At 40.5% G+C, this 24,221-nt stretch overlaps 3 protein-coding genes across 7 annotated transcripts in view; all 3 read left to right on the top strand.

Moving 5' to 3' along the window:
• Nucleotides 1–24,221, top strand: part of DBT (dihydrolipoamide branched chain transacylase E2) — a 269,271-nt gene that overhangs the window by 32,571 nt on the left and 212,479 nt on the right. The window lies entirely within an intron of this gene.
• Nucleotides 3,637–7,145, top strand: LOC142100071 (dynein light chain Tctex-type 5-A-like). Of its 2 annotated transcripts, none has more exons than XM_075184055.1 (2): nt 3,637–4,200; nt 5,901–7,145. In XM_075184055.1, the coding sequence occupies exon 2, from the start codon at nt 5,908–5,910 to the stop codon at nt 6,469–6,471; it is 564 nt and encodes a 187-aa protein (XP_075040156.1). In that variant the 5' UTR covers nt 3,637–4,200; nt 5,901–5,907; the 3' UTR covers nt 6,472–7,145. The 2 variants fall into 2 exon arrangements, with proteins under 2 accessions (XP_075040156.1, XP_075040155.1); XM_075184054.1 differs by having other exon boundaries at nt 3,637–4,220.
• Nucleotides 8,791–24,221, top strand: part of LRRC39 (leucine rich repeat containing 39) — a 26,127-nt gene continuing 10,696 nt past the window's right edge. Inside the window, exons 1-2 of one of the 3 annotated variants that reach the window (XM_075182534.1) lie at nt 9,054–9,141; nt 15,035–15,193. In XM_075182534.1, the coding sequence (XP_075038635.1) occupies nt 15,069–15,193 (125 nt within the window). In that variant the 5' untranslated portion in view covers nt 9,054–9,141; nt 15,035–15,068. Of the gene's footprint in view, nt 9,142–15,034; nt 15,194–24,221 lie in introns of all 3 variants that reach the window. The other 2 variants (XM_075182533.1, XM_075182535.1) reach the window with 2 other exon arrangements.

Below are 24,221 nucleotides of genomic sequence, written 5' to 3'. Positions count from 1 at the left end.
GTATTTTACCGTGCGATCGCAGTATGCCACGTGAGTGCAATCGACCAATGAAACAATATTAACCAATATACTTTCGTTCATCCAATTATACGACTTTGACAGAGCAGAGGAAAATTTTCCTGGGATAGTTGGTCATCAGTAGAGATTATAAAGATTGGTAAATATTTGATTTTTGTTTGCTGTCATTACAAGTTAAAACTAGAAGTATATCTGTTATTGAGAGGGGACATGATGTGACATGGCCTCTGAATAATAATAATTCATTTTATATTGAGAGATTATTGGCTTGAGAAAGTTAGGTGTATATTAGCTGCAAATATTGACCTTTTGAGATATGCACCCCATGGGGTCATGAGTTCAATTCCCGACCATGGCCTTATCTGTGTGGAGTTTGTATGTTCTCCATGTGTTTGCATGGGTTTCCTCTGTGTGCTCTGGTTTCCTCCCACACTCCAAACACATACTAGTAGGTTAATTGGCTGCTATCAAAATTGACCCCAGTCTGTGTGTGTGTGTATGTTAGGGAATTTAGACTGTAAGCTCCAATGGAGCAGGGACTGATGTGAGGGAGTTCTCTGTACAGCACTGCGGAATTAATGGCGCTATATAAATAAGTGATGATGATGATGATGATAAACCAGCAAAGAATTCTGAAGGTGGAAAAGACTTTCAGTAACATAACTGTAAATAAAACCAGGGTGTAACTGATAAAACAATGTAAGGACTTACCTGAAAAGTGCGAATCTGGACTCTACCAGGCTCTACGGTATAAATGTTTTCCGCATGTATAGCCAACACAGAAGACTCACTCGCAAACAAACCTGTATTGAATGTGTATGGTTTTTATCTGCCGACTGCACTAACAAGCCCTTGTGTGATCCAGCCACTGGGCCAAGAACCAAATGGTTGGATCTGTCCAATTTGTCCACCCTCTTAAGGGAGCAAATCAGAAACTGATGTGGTCGCTCCGTGTGTGTGTTTTGGTGTGTGTTGTTGTTAATGGATAATAATATTTTGTTAGTGGTGTTAGTTTATGGCTCATACTTCATATATCTGGGGAAAGTCAGCAGATGTGGTGTTTCAACTGATGTTAATAAAGGCAATATCAATTCAAATAAATCTCTTTATTTGCATCTACTTTTACTCCTATGTTCCCGCTGGACATTTTTTAAGGAAAATAATGTTTAGATTTCCCTTATAAAATCTAAACAATGGTTACAAAAAATCTGCTTATTACATATCAATCTAAGGCTGATGTGATGTCTATTTTTTTTCGATACAATAGGATAAGAATGATGGGGAAAATAGTATAATATGGGAAATGTACAATTATCTGAGGAGGGGGTAATGACAGAGGGTGTTGTATCTGTTATGATGCACAGTCATATGCACAAAACAAACAAATAGAGATAATATATCAGAACTATTTATTTATTTACCTGTATTTATACACAGCCAGCATGTCTAAACTTTTACATTTCTATACTTCACACCACAAATTAATTTCCTACATGTCCTACATGACAAAACGGCCAGTTGCATCTACAAAGTCTGTTTCCCTGGATTTCCCATTTAAAAAAAAAACTACAGCTGGATTACTGTTTTATCTTAGAAAAGGTTTTGTCTCAACAAGTTGTTGGTGGGAATGTCGGTGCACAGCGACAAAAGAAATAATCCCGTGTGAACCCTAGTTAAACATATAGGAAAAAGATTAATGTAACGGAATTATCTACTTCTGGTTTTTTTTCACTTTTCCAGTTTAATTAAGTAAAGTGCCTTTTTAGCACCCAATTTTTAATTCTGGCCAGGTTAATTAATTTTAGAAATTATGGGGTTCATCCAGTTTGACAAATCCATGTTCCCCCTACGTGCTGTCCAATCAGGTTAGGAAAAATCCCGGCCTTTTTTTTTTCTTCCCACCGCACTGGACCGATGTAAACATGTATCTAACAAGCTGGCCTCTCTAGTGAGAAGGGAGCAGAGCACGAAGTCCTGGAGTAAAATGTGTTTAAGGTAATGTTCTCAAACATCTTCAATCATGCTTAAAGTTGTTGGAAAACAAAATGTTTAAGATCTGTCTTTTCATTCTCTTCTATTGATTTTGTATTGTAGCACTTCTAGCAGTTTTCTGGACAGATTCTGCTAATATTATTTTAATGAATACTACTGGTAATCTCAAGGATCTGTTTCCATGGTACTGTGTGAGGTTGTATCTGCTTGACATTGGCGTCTGTGCATTCACTTCTCTATAGATCTAGTGTGTATGTGGCAGTTACAAGTATTGTTAACGAGGGATAATTGGCGTGTGTATATGGAATTTGCATAACAAGCAATGAGTTTGTGCATGTGTTACAAACTGCATTTATTAATCTGTTTAAGCCGTGGGGTAATGTAAAGTTTCCTATAATCATCAGAACATTCCACAGAAACACTTCATCCATCCAACAGTCTCTACTCGTGCTGCTGCTACTTCACTTTATCCCCTCCCTGCCCCCAGAGGTCTATAGAATGCTATGTAACTTGTACAGGAACTGGCTTTTAATAATGTCCCTCCATACATTGATGTAGATCAGGGGCTCTTTAACTTTTTTTCATCACAGACCCAAATTGTTTATTCAGTTTCTCAGTAATGTACAGTATTTTTTGTAATTATTTGTATGATGTCTCTAAATTAGGTTTATTATAAATAAATGATGATTATTGCTAAAAATATAATGAATAGGAAAGTGTAAACGTGTACCAAAAAAATAATATAAGCACATTAATAGTATAATAATCCTTTCTGTTTGCAAGGATCATAAATCATGGGCCTATCCTAACTAGCATGAGGACCCATAGGTTAATAACCCCTAACCCCTATAGGGGTTATTAACCCCCTAGAGGGTGTTCAGTGCTGTCTTATCTGTCTTTAAAGCATTAGTTTAGTGAGAAAATTATAGGTTAATTACTGCACATGTTTGTACATATGTTTGAAGATTCAAATAAACAGCATGTCGCTCCCAGACATTTTAATTAATTATATACAGAAAAATAAGGCTCTTGGTGCAAAATCTGCCATCTCCATATATTGTATATCCAAAGTGAAAATATACAATTGTTATTTTTCTATAAACTGCTCACTGAATCTGTTGTCATCCACCATGTTTAGATGTAATGAAAGCAATGATAATTAAATCTATTTATAAAATGTATTGTATATACTCTAGAATGTAAGCTCTCACAGGCATGTTCCTCTCTACCTATTGTCCCATGTCTGTCTATTGTCTCATTGTATTTTGCTGCACTCCATGTGAGTCCCCATAGCATTACTCACACTCATCTGTGCTATTTATGTGTATTACCTCCATCTATTTGTTACTGGCTTTTGTATCTGGTGCTATGGAATCTGTGGTGCCTTATAAATAATAATATTATAATGTGTGTAGAAGGATAATTAGACTGTCTGTACTCACAAGTAGTTAATTGCAGTGTCTCTCCAGGCTGACCATATAAAAGTTATGCTGATATAAACCAAATTGTATCGGCTGTACACTACCCTGCTGCTGCAGAAAATATCTTGTAAATGAGGCACTGGATGGCCCAGACTTAAATGGTCAGTACTTTTACTGTATTACCATGGAGGTGGGAGGATGGAAATGGAGTGTGTACACATATCTCAGGACCTGGATCTTTGTGATAAGGGGCTTCAATGCTGCCTGTTAATAGCCCTCCAGCTTGTTAATCTGGCTAAAGAATAAAGGGAATCGCCTGGGATGGGGGTGAGACTAGGGGGAGGTTTCAGTGTTTCGTGGCAACATCATAGTGCTGGGATAACATGCAGGAGTGGGCAGGTTTATTTGTAACTAAAGGAACAAACTGGAATCAACAGAATGCAGAATTAAGCGATTGAAGGGGACAGGGTGAAACAAATTGACAAAGCAAGAAAGGGGATGCTGATGGTAGACTATAAGCACATAGAAAAATGAAATGCCACTGGACAGCCTGGCAACAGAAAGAGAAGGGATTGCAAGAGTTTAGAGGGACTGGAACCGACTGGAGATACTAGGGATAGAGTTACAGCAGGTGAAACGACAGAATCCTAAAGAAACCGTGATCGACAGGTATTGTACGCCAAACAAAGAAAATGACCAGAAAGTAACTTCAGAGTATCGGAAGAAGAGACCTTGTTTTCCTGGAAATAAAGAATATCTTGTGAGATTGGTATGTGAAACCTGAAGAAGGTATCAACCCCTGTAAAGTTACTGAATATTTTAGTGTGTCATGTATATATTATGGACAGTACAGATAATATGCATCTTAATTACAGAGGACAGTAGATAACAAGCATATAATGCCACTCAGTGAGTGTATAGACGTTCGTCAGTTTTTTCTGTTTAGAGACCCATTAACAATACGATTTAGTTATATATGCAATGTAGTACATGTATAGATGACACATTCAGGCATAAGATGGGAGGTTAAGAGTGGAGTTGTACAGAACTTTGGCAGATTTTATACAGGGGAGTTTTTAGAGCTACAACATTTGAATAGGCTAGGATTTGTCTGCCTGCGGTACAGCATGTGTATAATATGGGGTATTTCATCTATACTCAGCTTGAGGTACAGCCTGTGTACAATATGGGGTATCACATCTATACTCAGCCCGAGGTACAGCATGTGTACAATATGGGGTATCACATCTATACTCAGCCCGAGGTACAGCATGTGTACAATATGGGGTATCACATCTATACTCAGCCTGAGGTACAGCATGTGTACAATATGGGGTATCACATCTATACTCAGCCTGAGGTACAGCATGTGTACAATATGGGGTATCACATCTATACTCAGCCTGAGGTACAGCATGTGTACAATATGGGGTATCACATCTATACTCAGCCTGAGGTACAGCATGTGTACAATATGGGGTATCACATCTATACTCAGCCCGAGGTACAGCATGTGTACAATATGGGGTATCACATCTATACTCAGCCTGAGGTACAGCATGTGTACAATATGGGGTATCACATCTATACTCAGCCTGAGGTACAGCATGTGTACAATATGGGGTATCACATCTATACTCAGCCTGAGGTACAGCATGTGTACAATATGGGGTATCACATCTATACTCAGCCTGAGGTACAGCATGTGTACAATATGGGGTATCACATCTATACTCAGCCTGAGGTACAGCATGTGTACAATATGGGGTATCACATCTATACTCAGCCTGAGGTACAGCATGTGTACAATATGGGGTATCACATCTATACTCAGCCTGAGGTACAGCATGTGTACAATATGGGGTATCACATCTATACTCAGCCTGAGGTACAGCATGAGGAGGTGAAAAGTCAGAAAAGAGTTAAACAGTGAAAGGAGCAGCGTAATGTTTTCAAGCTCATGTCATGGTGATGCAGGGAGAGTGTGGTACCACCATATGACACAAAGTTCATACAGTGTACAATGTAATGAGCTCGTTATAGAATGGTTTGTCCAACTGACAATATACAGGATTGATGGAGCCTATGAATCCCCCAACATTATATATATATATATATATATATATATATATATATATATATATATATATATATATAATATAAAATATCCTAATGTGTCTCCTCTATAGGATGGAGAGGAGAGTTGCTGACTCTTGACATTATTTTAGTGCTACCAGCCAGTAACATCCACAAGCTCCACAGAATGGGAACAAAGAAAGATTTGTGTGGACCCTGATAGACCAGATTAGATCATATGTTGGCAGTTTGCTCACTGATCTGTTCATCAGTGGTCAGAGGTTGCTGCATGTGTAGGCAGCTTAGTTATTATGTGCATAAAGTGAAGTCTGTTAAAAGCTATTATTATGCGCTTGTCTAATTAATTGTGTTATCCTAACTTTTAACTTGCAGTTGAGAGATGAAGCCTACTAACGAAATTGAGCTTAGACGGTGGATTTGTCCTAAACCAAAACAATTCCAGAAGAAGAGTGACATTGAGACCATGAGATCCTTGGCAGAGACACCCATGCGGGTCCAAGAACCAGGAGGGAGAAGGAAGGTTGTTACCCAGGATAACGCTAAAGTCAGTAGCTATTCAAGATATGGTGCTGTGGAATGCAGACCTATTGATCCAGATTTTGACCTACACCCACAGCCTTCTCGACGCTTTTCTGCAGAAGAAGCATCAAGGGTCATCAAGTCTGTCTTAGATGGAGAGCTGCAGGATTGTGGGTATGATGCCACAGAAAGCCAGAGGAGAGCATTGGAGCTTGCAGAGTTAGTTAAGGTGGCAGTAAGAAAGCTTGGTTATGAGCGGTACAAGCTTGTCTGCTATGTAGTGCTAGGTCCAGTATCACAGGGGACCATATGCTGCTGTAGCAGAAGCATATGTAGCCCAAACTCAGACACCTATGCAGAATACTTGTTTCAGAATCAGTCTCTCTTTGCACTATGCATTGTGTATGCTGGATACTACGAGTGACTCAATGCATATAAAACTGAGGCAGCTGTCTTGAGAGCTAGTTGATGTAAGGGGGGGGGGGGGGGTCATCAAATGTAGAAATGTAGTCAATTCATTTTTGCTGATTTAATAATGATCAAAATGTTACAAGGTTGTATAAGGGATTTAAGCAGCAGAATGACTGCAAAACCCTGACAACCTGTATTATATTGCATTATTCCTCAACACTCAATGATCTATAACAAACTATGTTGTAAAAATATGTTCACACTTATCCTATTTTTCTCAGAAATGGAAATCCTCTTCTCTCCAAAATAAACATTGCAGTAATGCTTAGGTTTGCAAGGTTGCATCTGCATGGCACAGCTACTGGAACAGTGTCTTCTGGACAGACAAGACATGGAGTTGTATGCACTTCATGTACAATGCAATGCTTGGCGAGAAATAGACACTGCATATCACCACAAGAACAGGAGGTGGGGGTGGCATCCGCTGCAGACTTGGATTGTGGTGCTTGGCTGTGACATCCTAGCTGAGCGCTGCACTGGCATCACATATATGGAGGAGCAGTAACTGCTTCTTCATGTCAACGGTTGGCGGGGGGATGAAGGTTCCCCTGATGGTAGAGACAGCCCTGGCTGTACTGTTTCACACACAGCTTCTTCGTGTAGATTAGTTTTTGGTGAATAAATAACGGCAAAGTGAAATCTGTTATGTTTTGGTTTGTTTTTTGGTTTTTTTGTTACATGAAATCAGATTATAGAAGTTGCTGAAGACTAGGCAGATGTCTTCTGTTTCAATTTTCCTCATCGCATGTCTGCACTCTGCCCCCTAGTGGTCCCAGATCTACTCTTTCTTCCTGTAGCCACTAATTTTATAATACAAATTGTCATAATATGAAAAGCACGTTGTAGCATTAAGAGAAAACATCTAAGTAGAAGCTCCTATAGCATGTATTATTTCACTATAATGTGATTCAATGGTTCTCCGCCACTGTACGCTCTGAAAAGTTAGCTGTAGTGTCTGTATACAGGAAGTCTTCTGTGCACAGAGAAATGTCTTCCCCATCAATATCTCATCATTCATATAAAAACTATCTTTCAATCTATATCTAATCCTTTAATAGTTAACATTGTTGCTAATTACTCTTATGTATAGAAGTTTGCATTTTAACTTTAGTGGTGATACATACTGTAGGTGCTGTTAGTAGTACTCAAGGTTGGGATATAGAATCTCTAAATATATGTTATGTACTCAAACATCATAAATCAATGACAGCTGTTCTTCTAATGCCGTTTGACACCTTACATCTATATCTATCTCTGACACATCTCCTAACAACTGTCCCACGGGCAACTTGACAAAGTGCCCCATCACCAAAATGTGCACAGATACTGATGTGAAGTCTCCAGATTGGTAGTGTTCCCACATGCAAGAGAGACATGTGTCTTAAAACATTGCATCTACTTAAATAATAATAATAATTATTATTATTACCAGAGGCATTTCCTATCCCTAAATATTATACATACTGAATGTTCACTTACAAATCACTCTACATATGAAGGTATTGTGATGTATGAGGTCATGGTGGCTAAGTGGTTAGCACCTCTGCCTCACATCGCTGGGGTCATGAGTTCAATTCCCGACCATGGCCTTATCTGTGTGGAGTTTGTATGTTCTCCCTGTGTTTGCGTGGGTTTCCTCTGTGTGCTCCGGTTTCCTCCCACACTCCAAAAACATACTGGTAGGTTAATTGGCTGCTATCAAAATTGACCCTAGTCTCTCTGTGAGAGAAGGAGAGAGAGACTAGGGTCAATTTTGATAGCAGCCAATTAACCTATCTGTGTGTATGTTAGGGAATTTAGACTGTAAGCTCCTATGGGGCAGTGACTGATGTGAATGAGTTCTTTGTACAGCGCTGCGGAACCTGTGGCGCTATATAAATAAATGGTGATGATGATGATGTCACTGTTCTACAAGTGAGTGACGGAGGGATCATGTGATCCCTCCACACATGCACTGTCCAGCTCTGCTCTTTGGAGCAGAGCTGACAGCACTGATTTTTTTTCAATTATGATAAGCTGGTGTACATTAGCATAACAAGTTACCGAAAAAAACTTTTTTCGGAACCTGTTAGATTGCGGAAGGGAGCAGTCACCATACTATTGAATGGTGACTGCTCCCAAAAACGAAACAGAATGCAAAGCGGCAGATATCCGCAATGCACCCTTCATAAACATGCAGGACTCTACAAGTGGCGTGGAATTTACGCTAAGTGTCTGAAAGTGTAACATCACTACTTGTTAAATATGCCTCTAAGTCAGATGCCAGTGACGTCCCACCTGTCACAGTATCTGGCCTTGTGCTGTGATGGTTATTTTCAGCTGGTCACGTGTCACATTCATATGACGGGTAACATTCCTTCATCCGAGGACTGAGCACAAGGTCTGCAGCACAGACTGCTTTGGAACCTATTCCTCTACAAAGGACATACCAATGAAAATGTGGGAATTCTGTTGTATTACACTGGATGCAACACAGAGACTTTCATGGAACATTATGTGCTGTGCTGAGTTGGTTTATTGAACCCTTTTCTCAAGTCTTGAGTTATATTGAGCTGCAGACTGAGCACTCACATGGAACCTCATGCATCACACTGAGCAGGATACAGTCATTGCACAAAACTGGGTGAGTTGCAATGTGAAAATAAGTAAAGATTACTTAAAATATTTTGATGCCATGATCTCTATATAATTTAAGCCTTTAAGTCTGAATAACATTGTGCACAATGGCCTTGTATTGGCACAAATAATATATTAGTTTGCAAAACATGGAATGGTATACACAATGCAGATCACAATGACTTGTGTATGTTGTGGTGATCAGGAATGTAAACATGATTTAAATACACAGAGCATACCATGCGGTAATAGTCCAAAACTGGTCAATGCAAGAGGTACTGTGGAAATCTCCAATTGGCTAAACACAGCCTGATAGCAAACATCTGACCGCATTTCCTACCATTCAGATGATAATCCTCTCATTTTCTAGAGGATTATTACTGGGGATCACAGTTAATTTCAGCCCAGGTACGCTGTAATATCACACCAATTGGTCAATATCTGTGTGTAACTAACTTATTATTTTATTTTTTTTATAAACTCTTTATTTGTTACAAGAGGAAACAGCATAGAAAAGAGCAAACAACAAGTAAACAACTCTTTTAAGACAACAAGCGGGGGGGAGGGTTGGGAAAGACAGGCACGTATATCACCATACCTATTACAAAGGAGATTATAAGCAACATATCTAGAGATTAACGACCTATAAAATAAATAAGAAAATAAAAAGTAGACGGCAAGATATATGGATCTCTTACCCATGGCGCACGACGACCAACCTGCAGGATCCGGAGACAGCCCAGAGTTTATGTACCATTAGAGGACGAGAGAGCCAAAGGGGGTAAACAGCTACGGCTTTCCTGGAGATACCACAGGGCCCAAACCTTGCCAAAGTTGTAAGATTTATCGTGAAGGTAGCATGTAATACTCTCCATGCTTGCGATATGCCAGATGTAGTTCCGTAAGGCCTTCATAGAGGGAGGGTTCGGATCTTTCCAGTGTTTAGCTATTAGTGATTTGGCAGCAGCTAGTATGTGGGATATCAGCTTGTTGGAAGGGGCGCTCTCATCAGGGATAGGGCCAGAGAGAAAGAACGACCAGGGATCCTTATTGATCTGTTGTTCAGATACGGAGTTAATAAGTGCAAGGACCATGTTCTAATAAGGGATTATACAGTGGCAGGTCCACCATATATGTAGCATCGTGCCTCTCTGGCCACATTCCCGCCAACAGCTGGGAGTAGCGGTGGGAAACATTATAGATAACCTATCTGGGGTATAGTACCACCTATAGTACAGCTTGCATGTAGTTTCTTTAATAAGTGTGGATATTGAGCTCTTGGCAATCCCCTCTCTGACCTCCTCCCAACAAGACTCATCCGGAGGGGGTCCCAGATCTCTCTCCCATTCACGTTCATGGCGTCCTGGGGTGTCAAAGGATATCTCTATCAGCCAGTTATAAATCCTCGACACCATCCCTTTGGCGAGTGGGGAATGCAAACACATGTACTCAAAGGAAGTGAGGGGCCTAAGAGTGTCAGAGGCGGGCAAATACATAGCGAAGTGTCAGACCTGGAAGTACTCAAAGAAAAGCGGGCGAAAAGATTCAAACTTATGCTGAAGATCTGAAATAGAGGCCCACGGTCCATTAACCACCAGGTCCGAGACCACACGTATCTCCGCACATTTCCAGAGTTTAAATTGCTGTGGCTGGCCACCTGGGGGAAAATGCGGGTTGCTCCAGAGGGGAGTTATAACTTATTATTTTTAAATATCTTTTTTATACGTTCTGTTAGTTAAAAATAACGTAATTATCATGACAAGTCAAGTATTTGTCACATTGTATGTTCACCTTCAGCATTTTGTAATTGGTACTTAGTAAAAATGCAATTATGATTGGATCGAGCACGATAGAAACTACATTTTATATATATATATATATATATATATATATATATATATATATATATATATATATATATATATATATATATAATATATATAATTTCAGTGATCCACATAACATCTAATACTATGGGACCAGCCCTGTCTTCTAAATTTGTATTTTCTTACTTTATGAGCCTTACATATTTTCTACGTATTAAGTTGAGCTGTGTAATTTTGGTATGTATATTTATAGATACTCGATTTGGGACTTCTAGATTATCTTCCATATCCTCATTACCAATGGGCCCCAAACCTTCCATTGGGCAGCACGGTGACCTAGTGGTTAACACTTCGGCCTCACAGCACTGAGGTAATGCGTTCGATTCCCAACCATGGCCTTATCTGTGTGGAGTTTGTATGTTCTCCCCGTGTATGCATGATTTTCCTCTGGGTGTTTCTGTTTCCTCCCACACTCCAAAACATACTAGTAGGTTAATTGGCTGCTATTAAATTGCCCTTAGTCTTTCTCAGTCTGTGTGTGTGTTAGGGAATTTAGACTGTAATCTCCAATTGCGCAGGGACTGATGTGAATGAGTTCTCTGTAAAGCGCTGCGGAATTGGTGGCGCTATATAAATACATGATGATGATGATGATGATGATGATTTAGCTTTAATTTCAGGGAAAGTTATTGTAGATGCTGCGGTTTACCATTTCTATGATAAGGATGTTTCGTTCTCTGGTCTAAACCAATTCCCAAGTTGTGAGAGGGATATCTTGTGAGAGGATGCTCCTGAGCTGAGCTTTGAGAGCATGTACCGTATGTCAAGCCAAGCAGTCGTTGGGAGACCATATTCTTCAGACAGCTACTGAGTCAACCATTCCCTCCCTTTAAAACTAAGGCTAGGTACACACTAGAGGTCTTTCAGACAATTATTATGGCAAATACCCAATAAACGGTCGTTTAGCCTGATATTGCAGTAGTGTATATACTTACATGTTAAAGAGAGTCGTTCCAAAGTACCAATCATCATTTCAGTTGATTGCTTGTTCTGTTTAAAATTCTTGTTCCAATCCCCTTCCGATCTTGCAGTGTGTATGCACTCACACGACTGTCTGCCCAGAGAGAGAGTAGGAACCTGTCATTGTGTCTGTGTTGTTAAATGTAGAGAGTGCTATAGGTGGATTAATTTGTCCGTTCTTTCTGAGACTGAATATTTAGTTTCAGAATCAAAGCAGCTAACAAAATTTATAATGATATTGTAGAAAAGTCAAAGTTTATTTTGTGTGTTATAATCAGTGTGACAGAAATGACCGACTACACTGCTCTTGGACCAAATGGAGAGCACAGATATGAAGGTAAATCGTGTATAGTGTGTACACATGAATTGGCAGACTGATTGGAACTTCAGTCGTTTGTAAAATTGTTTGTGATAACAAATTGGTTGAAAGTTTTTTTCAGTGTGTACCCAGCCTAAGAGTCCTAATCTGATGATCATCACAGTTGCTTTTTGAAACTTCCTGAAAACCAGGATTGTCCCATAGGGGCATATTCAATTCTCAGCGGAAACGCCGAAAATCCCGCGGTCCGCGCACTATTACTGTTATTACGGTAATTTTCTCGCTGGATTTCAGCTCGCGGCTCCCTGAGCCGCGAGCTGAAATCCAGCTAACTATTACCGTAATATCAGTAATAGTTTTTACGCGGCGCGGGAACGGAAGAATTGAATATGCCCCATAGAGTTGTGGTTGGGGGACAAGGTGTGGATCCCAGCACTAAGGAATGTGATATCTTCCACAACATGCTAAATATTTTTAAAAGTTATTGTTGCACTGCTTTTACCTTTATATTTCGAGAAGAGGGTTAATGTCATATTATCCCGTGAACCAGGTATTTGTTCTTCCAGAATGGCCGTGTTATTGGATGAGGGGTCTTGACCAGGTTATCCACATTCTGCAGATATAAATGACATATAAACAAAGGTCAGGAAGTGCCAGGCCACTTGACTGTACTGGGTTTTGTAGGGTTTTATATCCAGATATACCATCTCCATTCCAAATAAATTATCAGAATTTTCAGATATTCAAAATGCTTTTTGGTCCTCTAAGTCCTAGACCAGGTCTGGCGGGTTAGTTTAAAGTGCCACAGTAGACTGAATACTGTATATTGTAGAATGTCTGAATCCTGCAAATGTTGTATTGGTGTGTTCATACTCCCCCTCCCTCCTCCCTTCCCTTTTTTTTCTTTCTGTACCCCCTGTTTACCTAACAAATCTCAATAAAAACGATTAATGTCAAAATGCTTTTTGAAAATCCATATTGGGGATAATTGAAAAACAAATATTATTAGCTTTGGAGAGTTATATTTTTAAATAGATTCATCCGACCAGTTTGTAGTAGTTTCCTCCATAGAGTCAGTTGTTGCATGTCATTTTTCAGTAACTGTAATAGATTAGGGATATAAATTTAAATTAGTTTCTCAGAGATATATATATATATATATATATATATATATATATATATATATATATGTATATATATATATATTATATTTGAAACCTTCAACCCAGATTAGTCCCGGATTCATGACCTGCATATCCGTGGGTTACCATCCAGCCTAACATCCACCTCAATACTGCGGACGCGGGAAAGTATTTAATACCTGGGCAAATATCTGAACAAATAGAGCTATAAGACTTTCATGGAAGGATTAAACAACACATCATTACACTGTAATATAAGGTGAAGGGAGAACAATACATTACCCTGAACGATCTCCTAAGGCCAATCCCTGAGGCATCCCTTCTCAGGCACAATTCCATGCACACAGGCTTTGCTTGAGCCTATTGCCTGCAAAGAAATTGTCACCTCAATTTCCCAAGAACTCGCACTATACAGGTAGGAAGGAGGAAGATAGCTGTCCTGTGCAGTCCCTATTCTCAACCTCCTGGTTTTTAACAGTCCAGCGAGAGCCTTAAAACAACTGATTCAGGCTCAGCACTACTGGCTCTCACAGGGTGAGTCTTCCTGATCCTCCTTTGTACCTCTGCTCACTCCAGTGAGAACCTTAATTCCCAGCCAGTCCTTTCAGGCAAATCTTCCAGATGTTACCTCTGATCTTCAGTAACTCAGAACTCTTGATGCTTCCAATCACTGTACTTGCACCTGATCTGGTTACCACGGGTGATGGCTTCTGTGTACAGGGTGGAAGCTCCCCAATTGATGACTTTTACATCCTGAGGGAATTGCCCATATATCTTCTGGACCCCTACTGGAGCTTAGTGCACATGGGACAGTCTTGGTGGGATTGATCTCCCCAGGGAGGTTATTTTACAGTGTATACACAAGGGATCACTATATACATAACAGCACATGTTTACATAAACAAGACAGATGAATCAGGTTATGTTTAGTAAAGGGGATCCTGGCTGACGCTTAACTAACTTTTATTTAAACATGCAGGGTGCCCACCTTTTGTTGACAGTGGGAACACAAAGGGGTATAAAGTATTCCTACTATAGTCCATTTATTATGAGGTACAGCAATGGTAGTGCAAGTTTAACCCCTCGTTTCACCACATCCCAAATATTCTGCCTGGTCACATTTGGCCTTGGTGTGTACCAGTGAATCCCCTGGTCCCCTAGTGGCCAGTTCATGCCTGTTATCCTCCAGCACATGGGCATAAGCATCATTACCAGCTGAATTTCTTCTATGTAGTAACCAGCACAGCAAAGTGAACTTTGAAATACAATTTGTCTTCTGGCCACTCTAGTCTATACTCGGCTTGAAGAATAGTCCAAGCTATGCAATGGTTAGGCCAACAAATTGGAGTTCAAATTGATGCTCTGCACCGTTTCCGCACAGGTGTATACTGAACATAAGATCAGGGTGCCAAAAGAAATCAACTCTTCTTAGTGTACTTTTAGTTGTACTATGTACTACCCATAAACAGTACATCATCATTTTAGCTTTAAACTTTTGTATGCGGAAACACTTTAACTTGATACCCAGTCTAAGCAATTGGCAAAACAATGTTGTTATATAATGTGTATATTCTATACCTCTGTCTTCCACAGATACACCAATGAGTTTGGGGCCTGAAAGGGGAACATGACAGCTCTGGTTTGCTTAGGGTCTATCTCTGGTATCAGAGCTCTATGGGAGGGCAGAATCCAGAAACATCAGGAAGAGTTGAAAACCCAGACAGAACACAGAGGAAAAGCGGCTGTGGGAGAGTGAGTGACCAGACTCCACTGCACCCTTACTATATGCTTCTATTCAGATGACTGGTAGATCCATATGTCACAGTATTCTGATCTTTCCCTTCATATAATGTGGAATTGAGAAAAAATAAAAATACAACATAGTATAATATCGTAGAGACAAATTGTTATGCAAAAAAATCCATGAGAAAGACCTATATTAAGAGGTTGAAACGCGTTACAACAATAGGGCTACAAAATCTGGAACTTATCAGGATCCAATCCTTGCCATCTGGACTGCCAGAGAAGTGGTGATTGTCCACCCCGGGGACTTATAACAACATACCTTTATCCATCTCTGTCTGGTAGGGATCCTCGTATTACCACGTTCCAGTGTTTTAATTATTTTATATATTTTGTATTTATGTGCTGCCTATGTTCAATAAAAGTGTATTTTTGGTCAAACGGTATCACACTAGATCCGTTTTATTTTTTCTTTCTTCATATTGAAACTGAGGGATTACATCTGGAAGAAAGTCCCAATATTTCCATGGAGAAATCTAAAGAAATTTGATATCGGGCCTTATATCCATTTTCTTCTTGTAGGTGTTTTCACGTAAGGATACGGGGTGGTGATGGATCAGACATCATATCACACTGAAATTATTTGACCACTGAAGGCGTTTATTTATTGTCTAGTAAGTAGAACCACATAGGAAAGAATTTGTGGAGGAACCAAATCTTATGGATTGAATCACGCTTAAGAAGAATATTAATACTATGTTGTATTTTTTATTTTTTTCTCATGTTATATCTCAATTCCACATAATATGGAGGGAAAGATCAGAATACTGTGATATATGGATCTACCGGTCATCTGAATATAAGTATTTTTCGCCATTTTTGCTTTGTTTGTTATTGTTTATTGTATCCACTTATTGCGAAGTGGGAATTTGTAGATATTTCATCCATTTGTCGACCTATGTAAATACACTTAGCAGCGCTGAGTACTCTTATACTTTTATTATTGACATTATATTTCTGGGAATACTGTGTGGTTCCAAAAGGAGGACTAGCAGCAGCTGATATTAGCGCAGTCCACCACCTTCATCTATTTAATACCACTTACTATATGCTTAGTGATCAGTTGCATACACTGGGACTTATGTAGAGTTGGATGCAATTTCCGTTTACTGTGCAAGAGTAAATTACATCCTAAAAAATACACATTCTACATAGTATGCTGAGTCGGACGCATCTCAGCTGATAGTCATCAGGGGTAGAGCACCCACGACAGACCTGTTTTACGACCGGCATCGCAGCGCCTGTGTCCTGGTCTATATTGGTCGCATTTACTTGAACACGCCCTTACTGTACTTGGCTAACCCTTGTCTTCCCCGATACGCCTCTATAAGCTTAATCACATAACCAGGTCTTTTTTGTGGCATGTGCAGTATTTTATGTTGCACATATGGAGTTGCGTTCAACTTTACGTGAGGCTCATTGTGCTTAGAGTTACAAACCATGTGCATAGTAATCTGAAAGGAATTATAAGGGACATAAGGTGTTATTTGCGTGTATTGTAAAATAATTATTTTATTGCGCATTGAAGGCCTTATTTTTTCTTTTGTGAACAAAATGTAATGTTGGTTCATACACCAGGAATAATGCAATTAGTAAAAGAGGAAAACTACAAGCACAGCTGTTGTATTTAATGTTATTCTAAATGCATGCTCTGTCTTCCATTATTTTTCCCAAATACCCTTTCCATTCCCTTTTCTATGTACTTTCCCTTAAAGGAGGCGGCCAATGAAAATGTTCATTTTAATTCAAACCCATCATTTGATAATGGGATGATTTAAAATATTTTTATTTAATTTTTCAACTGCCTTGAGGTCAAAAAGCCATATTAAAGGACGCTTGCTCTATATTTTTTTATTTATTTAATGTAGATATTGAGGTATGAATGTACAAACCATATACTTGTAAATATTTAGCTAGTTTTTATAAAGGTGTAAAGTAATTCTGCTCCCAGAGCTCAGTATTCAGTATAGCTAGCCAGTGGTTTTACTTCCACATAATCCCTTTATCTGCTCTCCGACTTATCCTGTCAATCTTATTAATGTGTGGTAATTCTCTCACAATACAATAAATCATACTTGCCAACTCTCCCGGAATGTCAGATAGACTCCCGAATTCCAGGTAGGTCTCCCGGACTCACAGGAGAGTGTGGCAACCTCCCGCATCTGCCACGTTTTAATTAAGTGGGCAGCATTACAGCCGCCATGATGCGATTCATCAAGCCTTGCCCCCTCCACCCATACTCCCTATGTCACCTTCCAGACAGCAAGAGTCAGAGTTGGCAAGTATGCTATAAATTATGGGCATGTCCACAATCTATTACATTCACACAGTACTGCGGTGGAACTATAATTGTTGCAGGGGATGTGGTGGCTCTTCAGTGGCGCACACAGGGGAGGTTTCTGGGTCTCCAGAACCCCCCCCCCCTCCGCTAACTAAGTGCCCACCATAGTGACAATGTCCTATACAGCAGCCGCGGCGCTGTCAAAGAAGCGTCCGCGGCGGGGCTGTATACATCACTGCCGCGGACGCTTCTTTGACAGCGCTGCCGAAATCTCTCGCGTCTTTTTTTTTTTGTTTCTGTTTTTTTGGGGTCAGGGGGGGAACCCCTCCCCCTGACAATCCTGCGTGCGCCCCTGCTCTTGGGCCCTGGGGTGAAGGGGGCTTGGTGGTTCAAGTCCATCCACTACAGAGGCCTCTACACTGTTCTTATGAGCAAGAGCAGAGGCCAGTGCATGCACAGCAAAGTCCTATTTCCAGAGGGGAATGGCTGCAGACTGAGAGTTCATTATGGTTACCACACAATAACATTATCTTCAGGACAGATACACTCTCCTAAAGTGTTAGATATGTGAGTTTTGAATCTGCAGACTGCAGTCTCGTGTTATATATATATATATATATATATATATATATATATATATATATATATATATATATATATATATATATATATATATGCATTGTGTTTATTTTACTCTGTTCTGTTGAATCTGCTATGTTGTAACACTCTGTGTAATATTGAGTGTATGTAGTCATTATTTAATACATTACATCAAGCCTGTATATAGGTAACTGTTGCAGATAACATAGGGATAGAATAGGGATTTAAGGATTATAATACCAGAATAGACCATTAATAGAAAAAAAGCTCCACAACAATGTAATTAGCCTTTAAATATATAAAAGGGAAAAAACAGCGCTAAAATTATAGTCTAATCAGACCAATAAAACACATTTATTATGTAGGTAAATAGATTCCCACCTAGAATAATGATCTTAATAAACATGGTTAAATTTAAAATACATCATGCAGAGATGTGAGGCTGCCATCTTGAGCACACTACATTGGTTACCATAGGCAACATACACAATACATAGAAAAAAAATAAACAACAGTACAGAAGTACTTTACAATACACTAGATACAAAGGTGAGCGAGAGAGCCATCTTGGGCAAGGGAACAGCTGAGAAAGACAGAGCTCTGCTTTGCAAGCTTACAATCTAAACAGAAGGTTATGGATGAGAACTTGGAAATGCAAGTGCCTGTGATGGTAAAGTGGGAGTGGGGTTATCCAAGATGGTGGTAAAAAGGCATGATTGAAGGGGCTAGGCCTCTGCAATGGAACTTGCTGGGTCAAGGTGTTAGAGGTTGATGGGTTGCAGGAATGATCAGTACTTGGTGAAGAAGCAATCTAGATAGAGTGGGGTTCCTGAAGCCTTGTTCCTGTGATTGTTTTTCTTTTTCACATGTGGCAAGTAAGAATTTTGGGTGAAGAAATGAAGAGTAAATATCTGTGGTTGTCCATCAAGGCCCCCTCCCGACTCTTCGGGTAAGTTTTGGTCTTGAAGGGTCATGTCAAAACCAAGTGCTGTCTTCCTCCAAGGAGAATCATCACTTCCACATAGTGCCTGGTGGTATAATGCACCGAGCCTCTCTCCGAACTCCTAGAAGAATATCCAGGCTCACTCTAGGGTCCAGCTCATTTTAGGCTTTTCTTCGAGCAGGCCTTTTTAGACAGCATTATTTTGTAGGGCTATTATATATACTAAAAGAAAAACCGGAGTGCCAGAAGAATTTGTTTCTTTTAGCCTTTACATATATGTTTATTTTTGTACCAGAAAACAGCGGTAAATAAAGTTAATAAAATTATCTGAAAATCATCCTATTATCAGCTAGGATTATGAAGTAAATGTGTGAACAACATATTCAAAGTACAATAAAAAAAAACAACCTAAATAATATTTCAAAAATATGGTATGTGTGTGATATTATTATCATGGCAGTCCATTACAATGTACATATAGCAATATTTGATCATCAGGTGACACAGATCCATCCATCTATTTAATATACGCATAAAATAAAGCAAGGGAGAGGAAATAATAAGCAATATTTCCACATTTATCTGGTACTAACATAATGAACAGAGAAGTACTAACATATAAGAACTGACTATCTCACTTTCTCTCCTCTCACTCTATTCTTGACTCTCTGCAGTTGGACTTCTGCACCCAACATTCCACTGATAGTACACTCAAGTGATCTGCTTACAGCAAACTCCAAGGGTCACATCTCCATACTTCTGGACCTATCTGCTGCTTTTAAACTGTTGTTCACCCTCTTCTCCTACACATCCTTAACTCCATTGGCCTTTGTGGAACAGTTCTTTCCTGTTTTTCTTCCAACCTAACGAACTGCTCCTTTAGTGTCTCTACCTCTGACACGTACTCCACTCCACTACTAGTCTGTTGGGGGCCCACAAGATTCTGTTCCTGGCCCTCTGCTTTTCTTACTGTATACCACTAGCTAATTTGCTCATTTGGCCTTCAGTACCACCTCTACTATAACGAATGTCTCTCCGCTATCTCCACATAGATATCCCAATGGTACCTAAAGCGCAACTTGTCCAAAGCAAAACTCCCAGAGTCAAACTTGACTCCGCCCTCTGCTTTATTCCTCACATCTAGAGTCTCTCTCAGTCCTGTCAACTCCACCTTAGAAACATTGACAGAATTTTCCCTTTTCTAACCCAGCATGCTAACAAAACGCTTATGCTTTCTTTCATCATTTCCCATCTTGACTGTTGCAAACTCCTGCTATCTGGCATTTCCAACACCCATATATCCATCCTAAATGATGCCACTTTGCAGATCCCTACACTAGCTCCCTGTGTCCTCCAGAATCCAATTCAAATAACTCACCCTTACCTACGATGCCCTCCACAAATGCACTCCTTCAGCCATCTCAATTCTCACATCTACATTCTCTCCCTCCGGCCCTCTAAGAGCTACCTCTGATCTGCACCTTGTCTTTTTTCTGGTAACCACCTCTCACTCCCGCCTACAAGACTTCTCCTGTGCTGCTCCCCACTTATGGAGTTCCTTATCACGCCCAATCAGGCTTTCCCACAACCTTCAAATCTTTAGATGCTCTCTGGCAACACATCTTTCTTTTTAGAGGTTACCTTATCCCTGATGATACTACTCACACTAATGCACCCTCACAACTGTACCAATCTCCACTCTAAGCCACACTCACTCCTCTTGTTTCAGCTGTGCCCTCTTCCACTTAGAATGTATGTTCTCTAATGAGCAGGGTTCTCCATACCCTTTGTTTTCATCTCTGAATTTATTTTGCCTAACTTGTATGTCCCTGTTTTATGTATGTCCTGTTCTCCCTACTGTACGGGGCTGTGGAGCACTGTGGCTCCTTACAAATCGACCATAATAATAATAATAATTCCTCACATCCAGTCTCTCTCCCAGTCCTGTCATCTCCACCTTAGAAATAATGTCACAATACTCCCTTTTCCTACCAAGACTCTTATCTACTTTCTCATCATCTCCAGCCTTAACTATTGCAACCTCCTTCAATCTGGCATTCCCCATACCCACCTATCACCGCTTCTATCCACCTTAAATGCTGCTGCAAGACTGATCTTTCTCTTTTGCCTCTACACATCTTCTGCACCACTTTTCAAATCCCTACACTGGCTCCCCTTGTCCGCATGAATTCCAATTCAAATTACTGACCCTTACTAACAAAGTTCTCAACAATTTTACCCCTTCATACATCTCAAATCTCATCTCAAAATACTCCCTCTGACCTGCACCTTGCCTCTGGTAACCACCTCTTACTCCCATCTACAAGACTTCTCCCATACCACTACTCACTTATGGAATATCCTACCACACCCAATCACACTTTACCACACTATTCAAATCTTTAAATGCTCTCCGAAAAGCCATCTCTTTATTAGAGTTTACCCCACTCCCACCTCTACTACTCACACAAATACACCCTGACAATTATCCTAGTCTCCACTCTGAGCCACACATGCTCCTCTTGTTTCAGCTGTGCCCTCTTCCAATTATAATGCAAGCTCCCTCATGAGCAAGGTCTTCACTACCCTTTGTTTTCCTGTATTCATGCATTTATTTTGTCTACCTTGTATATCCCTGTTGTATATATGTCCTGTATTTCCCACTGTCCGTATTTTGTAAAGAAAATGTGTGCATATATATATATATATATATATATATATATATATATATATATATATATATATATATATACACACACACACACACACACGCACACGTCAAAGTGGGGGTGTATACGGTGGTATACGGCCACCTTTTCCTACTACCTTCATTGTAAAACTATTAAATTCCATTCACTCCTGTTATCATTACTTTTTTATACCACCACTTCTCTATTTCCACTTCAACCACTGTATGTATATGTATATTTACACTAGAATTTTGGTTAGCCTTCCAGATCACTTCCTAATGCTTTTACTGGCCTGAATTGCCGGTCATCTAGATTAGCAATCTATCCCCTCCATTTCCTTGAAAATGATGCTCTTTCTTTATTCTCTGATGAGTAATGCTAATCCAAACAGTAGGTACAAAGCACTGGTTTACCTTGAAAGACGTGTCAGCCTGCCATTGCCAAATCTCTTCACTGTGAAGCTTCAAATTAAAATAGAAAGCACTTTCCTGCTGATAGCAAGTATAGTCTGCATTAATAAGGTGACTAACCGAGCCTTTAGGGATGTGTCCTGTGTTCTCTCTATATTTTAATACAAGTTTAGGTCCTTTGTCCTCTTCATGGTCCTAAGCATTGAAAAGACTGGATTTTGCTTGGGATGTAGATTATGACATCTTACTCTACTGGTACCAGTTATCTTTCATAACAAATGTATCTCTTGGCTTTGAGAGAACTGCTAAACTCACTGGAATTGCCACAATCCATGATTTCCTGATACATAGGACCACAGAAGCGTTCATTATGTTACGCTGATAGCTAGAGAGCAACCTAATCTGAAGAGTGATCAATACCACTCTTGCACATATGCTGTATTATTCTAACTGTGCACAGCCCTCTTCACATTTACTTTACAATATTTTTTTATTATTCCAATGGTTTTAATTTGTATACTTGAATGAACAGTGCTCCAGGATAGGATGATGTAAAACATAATCATCACTTATTATTCGTCCTCCCCATAGCAATGATGAGGTAGTAATAATGCTCTTAACAATACACTGTCACGAGACGCGGCGGTTCTCACAGCCGCCGTGGCTCGCTTCTGGCTCCCCCTGGCGTCCCGGTTGTCACCTTGACGACCGGGACATCATCTCTGCTTCCTGCCCGACCGTTGCCAAGGCAGCCTGTGGGCTGATTGATGAAGGGGGCTTGGCCCAGTGATTACTACCCCCTTTGGCCCTTACAGATCTGGGCTTTGATTGGTGGCCACCAGTATTTAGGGCAGTGAGGTCTGTAGCCTCACTGCCGGTTATAGCTTCTGTTGCCAGTGTGCTGACCTGCTCCCTGCCTTGTTCTGTCCATTGGATATCGTGTTGGATTGCTCGTGTATGACCCCTTGCCTGGATTTGGACCTTGCTCGTGTTACTCGTGACTCTGACCTTCTTGCCTGTATCTGGACCTAGCTACCATGCCTGTGACCCTTGACCCCGGCATGTGTATTGGATTCCCTGTCTGCTGCCGGCCCTCGACCCTTGCCTGGACTTTACTCCGCATTCCTGGGTTCTCCCTAGTCGGTACGCACTTCACAACCCTCTGCTAGTCTGCGGCCAAGTCTGTCCCCACTACTAGGGGCTCCAGTGAACACCTGACTGGCAGAGCAGACTCCGGGTTGTGCTGTACCGGCTAGAGGGGTTCCTAACATTATAACCGGCCACAATAATAACACGTACCGGAGACGAGGTTGGAATGGATGGATGCGGAACCACACCGTCTCCAGCGCAAGCCCTAGCGGGTCATGTCGAGACCCTATACCAAATGGTCCGGGGATTGTCTGAGCGTTTGTCCGTTCAGGAAGAGGCTGCAAAACCTTCACAATCCACCCCAGATTCCACCTGTGAACCTAAAATAAATCTGCCAGACCGGTTCTCCGGAGATAGACCCTTGCCTGGACTTTACTTCACTTTCCTGGGTTCTCCCTAGTTGGTACGCACTTCACGACCCTCTGCTAGTCTGCGGCCAAGTCTGTCCCCACCACTAGGGGCTCCAGTGAACACCTGACTGGCAGAGCAGACTCCGGGTTGTGCTGTACCGGCTAGAGGGGTTCCTAACATACACTCCACCCTTAACATGGAATGTGACTACTTTAGATCCAGACCTTGTAGAGAGAGGTGGAGTGTACTTGTAGGTTTTTAGATATAGACCAGGGCCATCTTTTCCATTGGGCACGATGGGCAGCTGCCCGGGGGCCCCACGGGCAAGGGGGCCCCATAGGCACGGCTCTTATTGAGAATAAATAATTGTGCAAAAGAAAAAAACCTGCAAAAAAAACCTACAAGCGTCACTGAGCAAGTACATCTATCTATCTCTATCTCTATATATCTATATCTGTATCTGTATACATCTATATATCTATATCTAGGGGCCCCGGTGCACTGCTTTGCCCGGGGGCCCATAATGTTGTTAAGATGGCCCTGACATAGACAT

The sequence above is a fragment of the Mixophyes fleayi genome, chromosome 8, assembly GCF_038048845.1.
Source record: "Mixophyes fleayi isolate aMixFle1 chromosome 8, aMixFle1.hap1, whole genome shotgun sequence".
Classification (NCBI taxonomy): Eukaryota; Metazoa; Chordata; class Amphibia; order Anura; family Limnodynastidae; genus Mixophyes; species Mixophyes fleayi.
The sequence above is the reverse complement of the archived record's forward strand: the minus strand, read 5'-3'. Positions and strand labels throughout refer to the sequence as shown.

Coding starts and splice junctions, on each gene's coding strand:
- LOC142100071 (XM_075184055.1), top strand. CDS start 5,908: ATGAAGCCTACTAACGAAATTGAGCTTAGACGGTGGATTTGTCCTAAA.